Here is an 18,581-nt window from a genome sequence, read left to right as displayed (position 1 = left end):
GATTTAAATTTTGCTGCTGTGCCATGGGTAATTGATTATTTATATGTTTATCAAGTAATTGCTGAAAATGAGAATGCTAGTATGAACTTACGCTGAAAGGGGCAACAAAACAAAGATGGATACTACCGGTATGCACACACATACTTAATAATAAATAATCCAACATCATCTTCCTGTGATTTGTGAGATCTCTAGAAATTGATGGACAATAAGAATATATGAACCCCAAAAAAAAAAACAAAAAAAAAAAAAAAAAAAAAAAAAAAGATGCAAAAATATCAATTTATTATCTTCTAATTTGTTAACAATCACAACTGATATAGTCTGCACATAAACAAAAGGTTAACTAAGACCAGTAAGAGAAGTCATGGAATTCTATAAGGTACAGCTAATAATAAGAACAAGGTACAAGATTGAAGCATGATAGAAAAATAAAATTTGGTGAAAAATACAAACATTTTTAACAAGCACAACTTCTACAAACTGTACAGTAAGAGTGTAAGAAATAAAAAGTACACAATAAAGTCATGGTATAAATATCTGGACAAGGAGAGAATTAAGATTGTGTAAGACGTAGAACTTGATAATTACAGAGACTGGTGTGACCCAGAGTAATATCAATCATACATTTAGACTGATTTTAACCTACTGACGCTGTGATATGAACATGTCTGTATTTTCATATGTAACCATCACAAATTTATTTCATGTGTGGAAAGACCACATAAGTTCTATCTAATCAGCTTCCTAATTCCACACTAGTCAGATTGTAAGTACAATATAATACAGCAAAAACTGAGAAAAAAATTGCTTTGAGCGATCAATACCATAGGGAAAACAAGAGACTTCCAGGAACCTGAATCGCCCACCTGGTTGAAATTTCCCTTTCAAAGGCAATAAATTTAACAAAAAGTTGTCCAACAATTTTGACCCAAGAAGTCTTTGGTAGGACTTATCATAAGTATCATTTCAACAATTTCAACAAGTTTCTTATTATCATAGTTTTCAAGATATTGACTGAAAACTGTAAAAAATAAAAGTCATTTTACCCCTTTCAAGGGTCATCTGACAAAATACGACTTTTGTAGTCCTAATAATAAGGATCATTTCAGCTATTGAAAGAATTTGGCTAAACCTAACAGTTTTGGAGATATATGCGAAAAACTACTGTCTGACCACTATGTTCTATTTTTAGTAATGACTGCCATGTTTTTGACGGATCAAAAATCCCCACACCAGTTCTATGCAGGATATCCCAAGGAACATTCATACCAAGTTTGGTTTTAATTAGTTAACTAGTATCAGAGGAGAAGATTGTTGAAAGAAATAACCGTAAAAATACCAAACATCGTTGAATTAAAGGGTAATGACTCCAACATGGCTTAACGGATTAAAACCAAAATTTGACAAGAAATATATCTTATCATGTTAAACACTTTTACCCGAGTCAGAATTTAGCTAAACCTAATGATTTTTGCGATATATGCAAAAATCTGCTTTTTGACCTTATGTTCTATTTTTAGTAATGGTGGCCATTTCTTTTCCACAAAACAAAAATCCCCACAACAGTTCTATGCAGGATACCCAAAGGAACATTCATAACAAGTTTGGTCTCAATTGGTCAAATAGTGTTAGAGAAGAAGTTTTTGAAAGAAATAACATTAAAAAAAATAGCAAAAATCGTTGAAAAAGGGCAATAATTCCAACATGGCATAACGGATTAAAACCAAAATTTAACCATCAACACTTTTATGCTGTCAAAATTTAGCTAAACCTAACGATTTTGGAGATATATGTGAAAAACTACAGTCTGACCCCTATGTTATATTTTTAGTAATGGCGGCCATGTTTTTTGACAAATCAAAAATCTCAGTTCTATGCAGGATACCCCAAGGAACATTTATTCTAATTTTGGTTCTAATCAGTCAAATAGTTTCAGAGGAGAATTGTAAACGATGACAACGACGACGACGGACACCTAGTGATGGCAATAGCTCAATGGCCTTTGGCCAGGTGAGCTAATAAGGCTACTAATCAGAAAAGGTAGGTCAAAGGTCATGGAATTCTATATAAAGTAAAGCAATTCACTATAATCAGGCACAAAACGAAATGATCACAACTCATTTTAGCCCTAAATAAGACAATAAAATGATCACAACTCATTTAGCCCTAAGTAAGACAATAAATTTTGTAATAGAAGAAAAGCTTCTTACACTATCTGAATGGCTCATACATGACCAATATTATACTCCTATGGAAAAAGATTTTATACCTTAAAACATATAAAGTAAATATGTCACACAAGATGAAGTGGATGGTGGTCTAATACTTCAGTGTACCATCCTCTGCTACAACATAAATAATATACTGAATATTATATTTGATACATGTACATTTATATTGCTCTGACAAATAAATCTAATAATTCAGTTATCCCATACTGAATCCTTAAAATTAACTCTAAATTAACAGTGCCTGTTTTCTTTCACAATTTTAGATATTCTTAAAGAGTTGACCTTGGGGATTTAAAATATTTATTCAAATATTTGGAATTTTTTATGTTTGAAAAAAAAAAGATTTTTCAATTTCAGCATAAGGACTACTTCTGAATGACTTCTGGATATTTCAATTTCCCTCAACTGACCAACCAAATGTAAGTGTGACTCCATAAAAAAATAACAATGTGTATACCAGTCATTAAAATGGCTGGACTCAAGGAGAAATAGACAGAAAATATACATGTAATCAACAGTTGATATTACAGACTTTTCTATGAAGTATAACTTGCATTATACATGTATAAACTCTTTTTAAAGGTTTTTTTTTCAATACACAGTTTGTTATTATAAAATTATTACATCAAATAATAGCTGAGGTAAAGATATAATGCTGATTACCAAGGTGCCCTTGTAATTCATTTATATATGATAATGTTAGACATGATATTGCTATGATTCAATTCTATTCTCATAAAGTTCTGAATTAATATGAAAATTTTCACCTTCTTAATTGTTCCAAGCAAAAGATATCCATGCATAGGAAACAAAAAACCAACCACATTAAAGTGCACAATGAACCTATTCTTCCATACATGTAACTGTAGCATCTAAATGAGAGTGTTAGATTTTGAAGTATACACGATTCTATCAACCTCACAATATTTCACTGGTCTTTGTAGTTATCAGATGTTTACCCACAAGATACCTGTGATGGACAAATACCATAAAATTCTGCTCTTCCTCAACATTGGGAGCCAAAAAAAAACCAAAAATATTTTGTGGGGTGTAGCTAGGTATGCCTGCGTAGAGGTCTGAAGTTCAGATTTTTGTAAAAATACGTTCCATAAAAAATGTATAACCTGACACATATACAAAGTAGCTGACACTTTATAAAGTTTCATGAAAATAGCTGGAGGTGTTTCCAAGTTATTAAAAATTACTAAACATAGAAATGGATCCCCAGTTAATAGATAGAAACAATTGAAAAAAGTTTTATAAAAAACTGGTGATAGTGTTTTTAGTTGTTGTGCAAAGTGTGAACAAGCAACTTATTGCCCTTCCCCCCCAAAAAAAAATAAATAAATAGCGACACAATATGATTAACTACGAAAATCCATCAAGCAATTTCCAAGGAGTTGAACCCACAAGTTTGACTGGAAGGACACCAATATTTCTGTCCCATTCCATGTAGTGGTGGGAGACAACAAGGGACCATGGTATGATAGACAAAGGTAAACCACAATACATGTACATATTGTCTACAAAGACATTGTGCAACAAAAAGGAAAAAAACAATAAACATATAAACAAATAAAGATATGCATTTCATAAAATCATTTTTGGTTTAGAAACAAGATAAGCCATCGGTATTATAGTTTAAGTTGACAGACATGACATGTTACCATGGTTATTTTCAGATCTTTGTTAAAAAAAAAAATATTACATACAGTGAAACCTGTCTATTTTCATTCAATCAGATCCATTGAACTTTAACCTATGGAAGTTATACAACTGCTTTTACAAAGACAAATCTTTCAGTCCAAAAGTATACTGGCCCTGGTGCCACAAAAGTTTAAAAATACTTAAATCAGAGAAAATTTTTCCTTGGTAACTTTGAACAATGTCTTTAAAATTGATGATGTCACAAACAATTATGAATATTCTGAGACTTAAATAATTGTTTTAAGTTTTGTGGCACTTGGACATGCCTGGCCAGATAGATTCTAATGTACATACTGAAATGAAAATTATTCAGTAAAAGAAATCATAAAACTAAAGTTTACACTGCATGGACTGGGTGAACTCATTTATACAGAAGACATCAAAATTTAACTTTTGAATACTGGCTAAATGACTCGAAGTGGTTGGTAAACTGGTCTCTAGTCAACAGACCAAATTCTTACAGTAAGATTTAACATTTAGGCAACAAAACTTTGAAAAATTACAGAATAGTGAATTAGGGATCTAGTATAGCCCAGACTTTGTTGTTGTAATGTTCCACTGAACTGAAACATTTCTCAGTCTTAAGTAAATATGAAGTTTTGTAGCATAGGGGTTAGACCAATGGAAGTAAAAGTTAACCTCCCTGGAAATAAATAGAAAAAAAAAAAATAAAAAATATTTCGCTGCATCTAAAACCATAAAACCTTGTGGTCTAGAACTATATTTACCGGATACATTTAAAATTGACAAAAGGTATACAGCAAAAGCAATAATCTATTAGCTATAAAGTCCTCCTTTGTAGGTACAATTTCTAATGGATTCAAAACAATGGATTAGTTGGTATAGTTTGAGAACTTTACTTCATTATTTGTGCATGTAAGTTTTTCAATATAGTTTTTATTTTTGTTCTTACTTTTAGTCGGGATATTTTCTGTGATAGTTAGGTACTTAAACCGCACTTCAAAACATTAGCCAGAAGTTTATTAAGTAATTTAAAAGAACATAGATGCATTGGGGCTGCCTCAAAATGTTTTTCCCCTTGCTAATAGTTATCTTTAATTGTCGTGTGACTGATTTATCAACATTTGAATATTTCAATGTACTGCAATCATTCTATTTGAGTGACCAAAATGTATTGACAGTATATTGGTCACCAACAGTACAGTCATACCTGTTGAAGCAAGTACCTGTATTTAGCAACAATTTGTCTTCAAGGGCTATAATTAATATATCACTATGTAGTGCATTCTATAATTAACCTGTACATAAAGATCACCTGATGAAGGCTTATGTTACGCTGATCTTTTACTCTGATCTCATCCACATACTGTACTTATTTCAAGCCAATAAACTGTTGCCACATTTTTCAGTGGAAAATCCAGAATTTTAGTTAAGGGGGCCTCAAAAAAAATTCTTGACATGATCACCAATGAGGATCAAGAAATCATACTAAGTAACTAATTTGCTGGATTACAACTGAATCGTACTTCTTTCTGAGTGTTTTTCATGATTTAATACACACAATATTTCAACAATTTTTAAAAATAACAATTTTCTAAGATGGGGCCCGGGCATCCATGTGACCGCCACTGTTTTTGAGATATTACTTTAAGAGCTACATGTATGTGATCATGTTTATACTAATCCTAAAACCATTTTGAGACAGTCCTTATAAAATCACTGGGACTACCAAAATATGGACGTATTTAGTAAACAATGTGTCAAAAAGTCATACAAACAGAACAATAATTATAACACAATCCAAAAACACATAAAATACAGTCTCTGAACTGGTCCATACTGATACATTAATGACCAACAGTTGAATTATTAATTACAGATCCATGACCACTTTAACAGGTCTTGTGTTTTAAATGAGAAAAATACAGGTATAAAATATTGAATTTTCAAGTTAAAGTAACAAGACTTGGTGTGAATAGAATGATATTTGAAAACATTAGTACCTGATGAAATATATACACAACGACATGACAAAGAAAATAAAAAATTATACAACAAAATCACTAATCAGGATTTGTAGATCAAAAAGATCATTTACGATGAAATGTAAATGATATAAAACGGGCCACTTCAACTTCAGAGACTGAACAAAACCTGATATTGTAAACCAATTAGTTTTAATTTGATTATCTCAGACACACAAATAATAAATTTACCAAATCTTTGTAAACATTACAAACAATCCATTCCCTGCACATAAAAAATACATAATTTAACAAGTAGAGGTAAACATAACAACTAAAATAGAATTAAAAAAAAACATGAGATTAATTTGATAAGTATAAATAAAAAGAATATGTTAAATTGACTTTTTATCATGTAATCAATTGGATTTTACTAATATAAAATACTGGCAGTTGTGAAGTCAAAACACCAATATCACAGTAAACCTGTTTATAGGATGTGATGTTGAATTGAGACATTTCAAACTAGCACTTATCAGCAATATTACTGTGGATTGGACGTAACCTTGTCATGAGAAATTGCCAATATATTTTTAATATCAGTAGCCTGAGATAGAAAATATAAGAGAGTTAGAACAATTAAAAAGGAAGTTGCTGATAAAGTTGCATGTAGGATGCATGTGCAAATCTGATGGAGCATTCCTTTTTACAATTTCTTTAATCACAAAAGAAGGATGTAACAAAAAACAAATAAAAAATAACGCATTAAGTTTCCCTTCTACGATAAGGAGATATGAATAGCACTTTTTACTATATTTTTTAACTACATTTCATGAATATTTTAAATTCTGAGTACAAACTGTTATGATAAATAAATTTTAATGAGATTAAAACCAATAAGCTGTAAGTTTCAGTATTTACTATAACTAAAACTGTGTTGGAGTAAATTTTGACATTAAGCTCATGTTGACATTATATATGACCTTTGAATTAAAAGCTCACAAATATTTTTTTCCAACGATGCTACAATAGACTGTTGCATTTTTACAGCAAAAATATTGAACCATTTGATTTTTTACCAACACACAGACGTTATTTCTTAAAAAGATTTTTAACTGCCATTTTCATAAAAATATTGGACGGTAGCATAAAATTGGAAAAAGCTCTAATGTATTTGAAGGTTGTATTCTTGACAGTGGTATAAACCATATAACCGAAAATCTTTGCAGCAATCAATTTTTGCATTATTTGGCACATACTAAGAGACTGCAACATTGAAATCGTAAAATACAACTTCAATTCATTTCTACCTTAATTAGTTCAAGATTAATACCAGTCATCCAAGTACTGCTCAATACAACAAAAATCATATTCAGCGAAAATTAACTACACATTTTGAACAAAGAATCAAGTTTTGCAAAACATTCCAGTGTTAAGTTTAAATAGACAAACAATTGCTGCAAACAATTTTTTTTAGATTAAGATCAATACTCATTTACCACATGAACTTCCAGCCAATTTAATAACAAATACATTATTTTCCACCAGTGATATGAGCTAAACAAACATCAAGTTTTTCTTATGACCCTTAGGAACCACACTGTTGCTAACAAATTAGACCTCCAGCTTCCTGTAAGAGCCAACCATGCACTCCATAGCATCTTCTTTCATTGTAGGTTTCTGAATTGTTGAATCTAATAGTCCATATTTAGCCTCATTATCATAATGAGCATCCAACTTCAGCAGTTCATCTGTCCAAGCCTGAAAAAAATAATGCGTAAAACATTATTCTTTTATAAATATATATATATATATATATATATATATATATATGTTAAACCAGTAGGATCTGGAATCCTCCTAGGGGCCAAATCGGCAGTCAAATTTGTCTAAGGACTAACTGGAATTCCAATTTGGCCTGGATTTCAACCAGTGTAAACTGGAATTCTAATTTGTCCTAGGCAAATTTGGACATCTAAATTTGACCTAAGAAGATTCTGGATCCTACTAAATTTGAGAAGGATCTGGAATCTTATTAGATTTAATGGTAGGGGATTACGAATGTTATGGAAAATTGAAAGCAAAATATGCTTATGATTTATGAAAATGTTGAATGTTGGACATACTATATTCAGTGAACTACATTTCGTACTCTATCAAACTACATAATGTTTGAAAAACTAAAACAATAAAATATCAGAACATTGACATCTCATTTATTACAACATTTTTATGATGTTTTGTTTTGACATTTCGTGGAACAAAAGTTTATGGAACTTCAGCATGAGAATTTTAAGGTTAGACATTTCCCGTTACAGTCGCAAACAGATGCAGGCCAGTTTACAGACTGATTTTTCTGACATATTTGAACATGCTTTATTTCATTTCATCCTGAGAAACATACTATCCTTAAGTCATTAATGTCATCTATCAGTAAGTTTTTCAAAATACCATCAATTGAAAATATTTCATACATGACTTTGGAATCTTTGATGGTATTGATATTCAGAACTTTACAAGGAAGAATATTTGAGTCCATATATGACCGATCAAATTCGTCAATTTTAAGACCCATAGAATTACAAACAGCGTAGTGTTTTTTGATAATTATGGTTCTATTTCATGACGAATATGACAGCCTTTAGCTTCTCACATATAATTGACAGTAGCACTGTCTCAAATAATATCATGTCCAAACACTTTAATACAGAATTGTACTTTGTTCTGAAAACTTTTCTCTTTCATATTTTTGTGGCAGGAGACTTTTATATTCCAATAATTTTTCGTAGAACAAATTTTTGTTTTCATATACATCAAGTTTTATTTTAGTTATGATTTAAGGTAAGAATGTGAGCAACCCATTTGATCTACGTTAAAAGAATTAAGCCCAAAGGTTTATCCAATGACATATGTCACAGAAAACTGATCAAAAGCCATAAATGGTTTAAAACCATTACCGGTAGATGATGAAATATACGAAAAACTTTAATTTGACTGCCTAATTTATAAAATCATGACAAAGGAAATAAAATAATGAAAAAAGGAGTATGCAATTGAGATACACATTTAACTGAGTTATCATTTGTCCACAGAGATTGTTCATTGAGTTCTTGAATTTGTGGTTCCACACTACAAACAAAAACCACGAATAATAATGAAGAAATCACACAATAAAATGATCTTCTTTATGTCATCCAAATACTTGGTAGAACAGAATCAGGCGATTTTTTTCTGGTTTCCATGGTGACCATATGTTTTGAAAAAAAAAAGAAAAACCAAAACCTTTTTAACAGATGCATAGAGAATAAGGACAGTTTGGTTTTTAGCATGCAAAATCCTTAATAAGAATTATCTCGATTTGGAGTCCTATGACAGTAATAATATTCCTTCATACACATCTATAAATGATACCCAACCTTCCTATAAATTTCATCAAATTCCCTTGAGTGGTTTAGGAGTTGCACTAACAAGAAATGTGGACAGATGGACAGACAGACAGATGTGACGTTTCCTTTATACCCCCTAAATTTTTTTTTGCCAGGGGTATAATTAAGACAGAAATAAGCATGAAAATGATTAGACATTGATATAACACTGTAAATACTGTCTTTCTTGGCATATAAGCAAAAAAAAAAAAAAAAAAAACAACCTAGAAATTAAATAGAATGCTGTACAACCTAGATTTAACCCACCATTTTGTCTGAAGTACCTGTACCAAATCAGGACCATTGCAGTACCAACTACTCCAGTGGTGTAATATCTGTATCATCAGATTTATTTTGGATTTGATTATGAATTGGATAAGTGTACAGTAATTTGGTTGTTACCCTTATTTGGCCATCATGCTATGCAACTTTTAATATTAGTTGTATTGTACATGTATATCAAAATATCTCGAATACAATGCTTTGTCCAAGTCTATATATAAATACCTTATTGGAATACTTTGGAGCTTTTCCACCATAGTCTTCTGGTAAATTCTCTTCATCTATAAATTCTTTCAGTTCTTCATATCTGTTTCCATGGAAATGTAACTAAAATTAAAAAAAAATATTTCTCTTTCTTTTTATTTTATCTCATTAAAATGAATCATTTGGTGTATTTGAAACTACTTACCTGCTGTAATGGAAGTGCTATGTACATGTACATATATGTAAAACAACCCAGCATGTTAAGATAACCAGAGAATACCAAGCCATGATATTGATTTTTGATTTTTAAATTTTTGGAAGGCATATTCTACTTAAATACTGGTCATCTATTTTTTTATCCTCCTATAATCATCAGGCACTTCCACCACACGATGGACTAAATCAGGATACTAGATTTGGAGTGGACTTGGCTAGTACATGTATATACTCCTTTTGCAATACATATAATTGGTATTTTTGTATTTAGCCCAAATTTTGTACAAGATTTCCAACAAGAGTGGAAATTATAGAACAATTTGACCCCCTTCTGTATTTATCACTGATTTGTTGGGTAGAAGACATTCACTGATACCGTACTGGAAAGTGTGTTTCGGAAAGCAGCATACAATAGCTAGATGATATTAATTAAATGCTGCTATATTCATCTGTTCGATCAGAAATGAGATATTAAAAGAGTAATCAAGGGACAAAGATCAGACATGGAAAACAAGAACATAAAGTTCCTAAAATACTACATACAAAGTAACAAAAGCAAATGTACAACTAAGACCCCACTAAAAACTGGGAGCATGGACCAGGTGAACCGGTAGGGTAAGCATCCTCTGCTTTTCTAGAAACACCCACAGAGTTGTTCATAAAAAGTCAAGTCCGGGCTAGACGAGGAAAACTGGCTACTAGTATTTAATTTTATTTCTAGCGTTTCAAAGACTCGAAGATCGGAGCCTCTATCAACGTAAAGTGATCCTAAACAATAATGGATGTCAAATATTGCAGCTTTCTCATAATAGATTGTGAACCACTTCGACCGAATAAGTGAGATAGCATGTACTAGGAACATTACTAAGAATAAGTCTGATTGCTCTTTATGGGTGCTCAAGGCACTGGTGACATTTATCTTCAAATGATATAATCAACGTATCCAGAGCTATAAACTGATTTTTATACCTACTATTTAATAAAAATACCTTGACCTTGATCTTATTATTATTCTCAACTTATTGCAAATAGTTTTCTGCAAAATTTCTTGTTACAGTCAATTGCTTCAAAACTGAAATTTTCTTAGCTGAATATTTATACCTGAAAGGTATTGATAAAACAAGTAAAACAGTTCCCAGGTTAGGTGACACAGGTAACAATTAAATACTATATTATAAAATGGAACAATCATCATTTGGCCTTGTATAATTTCAAAGTTGAATCAATGAGCAACAGGATGATATTGTGTTTTGGTTTGCAAATTGCTTCAATTTTATTTCAAAGTTGTTTTTTTTTTTAAATTAACATCTACTGATATCAATAAATGGGGAACAAATTCCACAATGACTTGCCACAACCATACGACATGTCATATACATATTCTTCCTTGAAGGTGTACTTGCATGGATGTGTTGATCTTGCTATGTCATGTCAATAATTTTAAAATTGGAAGGGGCCATAAAAAAATAAATAGGAGCAATCATTAATTAGTAGTTAGTAAAATCATATCAAAATTCATAACAATTGATCAATTGATCAACCATAACCATGAAGTCACTGCAAAAGAATCAAGTGAATATGGACGATGACATGGACACAGCCGACAATAATGTCGCGGTCAGCACCATTTATCAACCTTAGGACCAAATTAGTAGTGTATGATTCATTAAGAATTTACATCTATAATGTCTTTGTTCTTACATTAGTCCTAGTTAAACAGTTCTCTGGCAAAGAAGAATAAAACTGCTGCTAAAAAAATGTTTCTGGTCACCTTACTGATCCTCCTTAAGACCCCGTACTCATAAGTTTTTATTTGAAATTTTGAAGAAAAGAAAATGATGTTAAAATTCTGCTGACTGTCTTTCAGGAAAAAAAGAAGAAAATCGAAAACAAACATGCCATGAGTGTGCACTTGGTCGTGGATAATCCCTTTTTGGAAAACGGCACTTGAGATTTTTTGTTTTACCACCTCCATCAAAACAAAAAATTACTCATGCTCCGAATCCCAAAAAGGGATTAGGCTGCAGACTAAGTCTATTACATGTTTAGTCTTTGTATATTTGGTTTTCATTGTATCTTTATGACTTATTTCATTTTAAAAAATATTAAATAAAAATAAAAATTCCTACCAACCGACCCTACAAAATTTTAGAATAGTGCTTGGAAACATAACATTATTTGTTTTCAGCCTTGGAAATTTCTCATCATTTGATTGGCATGCACCAATATCTGTCTTACATGCACTGGAAAGTGTTGATTTTATCCAAAAAAGTATTTTGTTGGGTCAAAGATTCAGCACATGCTGCTGTAGGCTATACAACTCTGTATATAGTGTGCATATTACAAATCGAATCGCTACGTCATCGATCGACATTAAGTCACATAATAATGTATTAATTTTAATGAATTTAATGAATGAATGTGGTCACACAACTAATTTCCTCGAATACACAACGACCCATATTCATAGGTTTGACTATGCCCGGGGACTGTGTAAATGCTTTGATGCTTACACCGTCCGTGAGAGACCCCAAACAATAGCCAAGGACGTTAAGAAACACCTCAGTCTGTCATGTATTACACATGAGTGCAAACCGGGTCTATCAGTATTGAGTATATATGTTAGCACAAAAACAAAAATTGAACCAAGCATATGAACAGTCAGCTGATTGTCAGCATATTGTACAAATGATTGGCTAACACAGTGGTACAAAAGATTTTTGGGGATTTTAGTGGTTTATATCCACAAAAACAGTTGAATTATCTCCTAGAAGCAATGATGTTCTAGCTTTATAATGAACGAAATGAAGGATGTAACGGATATACGGAAAGTGCTATCATTTCCAACTTTATTGTTATAGTGTTATTTAATTAATGTCATAATCCTACAATATTTAAAAAGAACAGTCATTTGTATTCATGTTTTCTGCAGAATTTTATTAGCATAATAAGATTGATACTTTAAAAAGTTAACTTATCTGTGAGAGATAAGAAGAAATTCATGAAAACTATTGACTGCAGGACAGAGGTTAATATTTATGGTAAGTGCATAATGACCAACACCTTTGTCAATACAAAAAAATATAAATAAATTAAAAAAAAGTCAAATTATATTTTATTGTTGATGTTAATTACTGTGAAGGTACTTTGAAACATGGCAATCTATTTCCATGTTTTTAAAAAGCTTCTGGAGTTTTTTTGTTTTAAATCTGTGGATTTGGTTTAAATTCTATATCTAAAAAAAAACTTTTCATTTGATTAGGAACTGGAATTAATGGTTAGGCCAAACCATGAAAAACTTCGAATACTGGTACCCCACCAAATATCATTGAAAGTAAGCAAATGTACAAATTAGCAGAAAATGGTCAGCCAGAACAAATTTTAGTCCTCTTCAATCAACTTAAAATATTTCCTTCTCATTAAAAATCATTGGAATCCAAAGCAACTGATAAAAATGACTATAACTTGGCAGGCATTTTGAAAATTTGACTAAAAAAATTCCAATACTGCCAGCCAACTCAGAATATTATGTTTCTCATTTGAGTAGATTTCATCTTTTATTCTACTATAGTTGAGGAAAAAATAGCAAAAAATAGCATTTTGACCCCTATGGTCTACATTTCATAACAGTGGCCATGTCTTTTTAACATTTCAAATATTTTAAACGATCAGTTTGTGCAGGAACAATTATGCCAACTAAAGTCAAAGGAGTAAATTCACTAATACGAGTTTCAGACCTACTATTTTGCCAAAATTTCAACTTTGTTTTTGCCTACTTTAAAGCTAAAATACTGTCTTAATACTGATAAACAGAAAATACAAGCTGTTGTGTCAAAATTTAGTCTCAAGGAGGGCACAAAACTATGATTCTACGAGACTTTCAAAGAATTTTCATAAAAAATTAGAGGATTAGAGGTAGTTTTCTAATCCAAAAATATAGATCGCAAGCTATGAACAACAAAATTTTATGTCAGGAGTTTTGACAGTACACAAGGCTATTTAAGTATAAATATCAAAGAGTTTGACATATGTGTCCTACATTTTCTACATAAAAATGTCTCCTGAAATAAATTATTTTAACATTATTTGGCTAAATTTACTAACTTTGCTTTATTTCCATCAACAATTTAAATGCAACATTAACAGCAATGAAACTGACTTTGATATTTGATTTTTCAAAAATTTTAACAATCGGTTTGTGCAGGATACAGTACCTGATCAGATCCGCGCAACAAAAATTGTGATCGGTCATCGGTCACCAATCAGTTTCCGGTCAGTCATCGATCCATCAAACTGATCCATTAAACCGGTGATCATATCATGTGATCTCAGAGCGGTCACTGTATTTTACTCTTTTCATTGTTTTCTTTTTCAATTTTACACATATTTATATAATGTAATATATTTAAACATCAATTTATACCTTTATTTTACATTTCTTTTATTTCAAACAGATCTTATGTCATTTTGCATATTGAGACTGTGATCAAATCAGTCACCGGTCATCAATCTGTCAGCGATCAAACAGTCAATGGTCATCGATCCGTCAAATCGTTGTGCAGATCAGTTCAAGGACTGTACCCATAGGAACAAACATGCCAAGTTTCCTTCCAATTGGTCAAGTAGTTTCAGAGGAGAAAATATTTGAAAAAAGAGGCTATCAGGAAACTGAATCGCTCACCTGATTAAATTCTTGCCTTTCAAGGGCAATAACTCTAACAAGTAGTTGTCAAACAATTTTAACTCCATAAAGACTTTGGTAGGACTTATCATAAGGATCATTTCATCAATTGAAAGTTCCATTTTTAACTATTACAGTTTTCAAGATATTGGCTGAAAACTGCTAAAAACTGTTTGCCTTTCAAGGACAATGACTCTTACATGGAGTCGTGTGACAGCTTTGATCCGTGAAGACTTATGTAGGCCTTATAATAAGAATCATTTCAGTAACTGAAAGTTTCATTCTACCAATCATAGTTTTCAAGATATTGGCTGAAAACTGTAAAAAAAAAAGTCATTTTTCACCTGTCAAAAGCAATATGCCAATAACTATAACATGGAGTTTTCTGACAACTTTGATCCTTGGAGACTTTTGTAGGCCTTAAAATAAGGATCATTTCAGCAATTGAAAGATATTGGCTAAACCTGCTATATAAGGAGATATAGGCAAAAAATTACTGTCTGATCCTTATGTTCTATTTTTAGTAAAAGTGACCATCTTTTTTCACCAATCTAAAATCCAAACGGTCACTTTGTTTAGGATACCCTAAAAAACAAAAATACCAACTGTCATTGAATTCTGTATAGTAGTTTCAAAGGAGAAGATTTTTTAAAGTAATAAAAAACTGAGTGAAGAGATTGATAACATAAAAATTAAAATAACACCATAGAAATATTATATCAGTAAAAAAGTTAAAAAATAATATTTCTTTCCATAATCAGTTATTTAGTTTATTTGAAAAATGGATATCTTCAATTTAATTAAACTAATGTAATTTGATTTGTAACCATCTTTCTGATGGTTATTTAGTTATTTTGTGTAAATTGCTTTGGTACTGTGACATCATCAATGTTGATCAATATGCACTCATGATTCAAATTCTAAATATTTGTATTTGAATCCATTAGGAATTAATTATCAGGAATGTTTTCTAAATTTTTATCAGATTATACAAAATAACATGGGTTGGGCCAGTTAACAGCAAAAAGGGCAATAACTCCAACATGGGTCAACAGATTTTCACAAAAATTTGACCACAGGTAGATCCCATCATGCTGAATACTTTTCCCATGTCACAATTTGGTTTAACCTAACAGTTTTGAAGATATATGCAAAAATCTGCTGTCTGACCACTATGTTCTATTTTGTGCAGGATACTTTAAGAAACAATCATCTTAAGTTTCATCCAAATTCATTCAGTAGTTTCAGTGGAGAAGACATTTGAAGAAACTATTAACGACAACGACAAGATAGATGACAAAGGATGCTAAGTGATGGCAATCCAATCCTAAAAAAGTCCATTCTGTTAATGACAGTACATACAGTATAACACATGTAATTATTAAGATAAAGCTTACCCTAGAAATAGTCTTTTCTTTCATAAATTGTTTAATTACAGAAAAGATGTATTCAAATATTGAAGGAGCATTTAAGTAGTGAATTCCTTTAAATCTAGCTGGGAAAGCATCCTGCAACGAAAAAATAGTATTAGTTTTAATTTAAAAGTATAGGATCTACTGATTATATACACAATGTTGAAGTTAAATATCTAAATGTGTCTGCTCAGTACCTGCACTTTTGTGTAAAACTTATTATTGCACTAATATCAGCAGGTGAATTTGAAATTTTTGAACTTCTATAAAATTTAACGGATAAAACAAAAAACAACCCTTCACACATACATACCATGGTGTTCAAGTGTATCAGAATCAGCAGAACAAAGTATTGATATTTTACATTAATATTACTCCATTTCTATAGGCAGAACTTTATCTTGTTTTTAACTAATTGCTACTACACTTTTTACTGGCTAATATTTTTGTTTTTATATTCTTGAATTACAAGAGAACTTGTTCATGAACTTAACATGCTCAAAATCTTTCCTCCTCACAGAAACAAAAGTGAAACCTGGCCTTAACCAAAACCCTATAAACCAGATCTTAACAGAAATCCTGTAGACCTTAAAATCTGGTTTGATTTAGACAATTGTTAAGTTTGTCAAGGTTTTTATCCATTCTAATGTATCTTGAACCATTCATTAGAATTGATAAAAAAAGACTTTGAAAAGTATCTGGTTTTGACAGGTTTTTTTTTATTATTCAGGGTTAAGTTTTGACAGGTTTCACTATGGTAAAATTTTCTTTTATATTTAAATCAAACAATTATATATAACCTGAATTAGCCCCATGATTCTCTTGGCATAGAATGGAGAAATTTGTTTGACATGACCCAATCCAATTCCTTCCAGATCCATCACCATAATTATACCATTAATTTGAGTTTCCTCATCCTGAAAAAGGCACAGTGATGGTAAAAAGTAACATGAATAGTAAATACTAGGCATGATTACACAAAGAATAACAAACAAGACAAAGGAAATTGACGAAATCTGAAAAGTAAAGAAAAAAGTCACCATGGTAAAATATGGAAAACCCTCCCTCTGAAGTAATCATATGATTGAAACATAAACAAAATTAACCCCCACATTATAGCATATCTATATAAAGCATCTGTCAAAATATTAAGTGATAAGAAACTAGTGATAGAGAAAACTAAAATGACCCCAAGATCACTATATATATACATTATACAATATACTACAAATGTTAAGGACATAAGCATGAAAGGATAGACAGACCCTAAGATCACTATATATATAGTGTACTACCAATACAAATCTCTGTTTTTCATTGGTATGCAAAGATAAATTGCTCTGGTAAATCACACTTCTACCATGAATTCCACTAGCAGGGGCGGATCCAGACACTTATAAAGGGAGGGGTGCCAGCTGGGGTTCCTCAGAATTGGGGGTGGGGGTGGAGATGCTAGGACATTATTTGCCATTTTTTGTCAATTTTACATGACAAATTTTCCAACAAAAAAAGAAAGGTTGCCAACTCCCTGTATCCGCCAACTGGATCTGCCACTGACTAGCTCAAATTTGGAAACTTTTTATCTTTTCAGTTCCATTGTCCACTTCTGCCCAAACACAAAAAATCTGATGATAATTTGTTATAAAATTGATTTGCAAACATAAATGAAGAAAATATCAGTAATTCATTGGCAAATAAGGATACACAATGGATAGTGCAATGAGGAGTGATATTGTCCTTTCCTCCTTTGTCTACCCTGGACTTGACTTTTTATGAGCAACTTGGCAGGTGTTTCTAGAAAAGTAGAGGACGCTTACCCTACCGGTGCACCTGGTCCATGCTCCCAGTTTTTAGTGGAGTCTGAGTTGCTCATTTGCTTTTTGCTTTTATTACTTTGTATGTATGATTTTAATTACTTTATGTTCTTTGTTGTGTACGTCTGTTTTCCATGTCTGGTCTTTGTCCCTGGATTACATTCTTTTGATTACTGCTATAGCCTTGATTCCCTTGATTACTCTTCCACCAGTTCTTATAAAAAGTTCCATTGAAATATGTTGAAAAATAAGATTTTTGTTCAATTTTTGTTTCTCTGTGTAAGGGTACTTTAAAAAACTGACAGAATTTTTATAATGATGGTTATGATGAGTTGAGAATGAAATAAGTTTTACTTAACAAGGTGTTGCAACAAGTTTTAAGTCTATAATGACACAAAAATAACTATAACTACCAGTACAAAACTGAATACATGAATCACAACTTACCTCTATTAACCTACTCATAGTGACAAAATTTGTCCTGAATACATCATTAATTTTAGTTTTGGATGGATCCCATTTACCTAGAGAAAAAAAGAGGAACAAAAACATTAAACCAAAAAACTGTGAGCAATGATCACCAACTCAATACTCACAACTCCCCCATTTGATAACATGCACATTTTAAACTCCATTTTGATATTAATCAAAATCTAAAATCAGAGAAGCACAATGAGAACA

At 31.3% G+C, this 18,581-nt stretch overlaps 1 protein-coding gene across 2 annotated transcripts in view; it reads right to left on the bottom strand.

Moving 5' to 3' along the window:
* Window positions 1-268: 268 nt before the first annotated feature.
* Window positions 269-18,581, bottom strand: part of LOC148598953 (alpha-tocopherol transfer protein-like) — a 26,047-nt gene continuing 7,734 nt past the window's right edge. For both annotated transcript variants that reach the window (XM_088560813.1, XM_088560814.1), the window contains exons 4-8: window positions 18,348-18,424; window positions 16,887-17,003; window positions 16,072-16,182; window positions 9,799-9,900; window positions 269-7,627 (exon numbers count right to left, since the gene is read on the bottom strand). In XM_088560813.1, coding sequence (XP_088416939.1) covers window positions 7,481-7,627; window positions 9,799-9,900; window positions 16,072-16,182; window positions 16,887-17,003; window positions 18,348-18,424 — 554 coding nt within the window. In that variant the 3' untranslated portion in view covers window positions 269-7,480. The remainder of the gene's footprint in view (window positions 7,628-9,798; window positions 9,901-16,071; window positions 16,183-16,886; window positions 17,004-18,347; window positions 18,425-18,581) is intronic.

Source organism: Perna viridis, chromosome 14 (genome assembly GCF_037379345.1).
Source record: "Perna viridis isolate PV_CMFRI_1.1 ecotype Kerala chromosome 14, ASM3737934v1, whole genome shotgun sequence".
In the NCBI taxonomy this organism is placed as follows: domain Eukaryota; kingdom Metazoa; phylum Mollusca; class Bivalvia; order Mytilida; family Mytilidae; genus Perna; species Perna viridis.
Note: the sequence above shows the minus strand (reverse complement) of the source record. Positions and strands in the feature narration are given on the sequence as shown.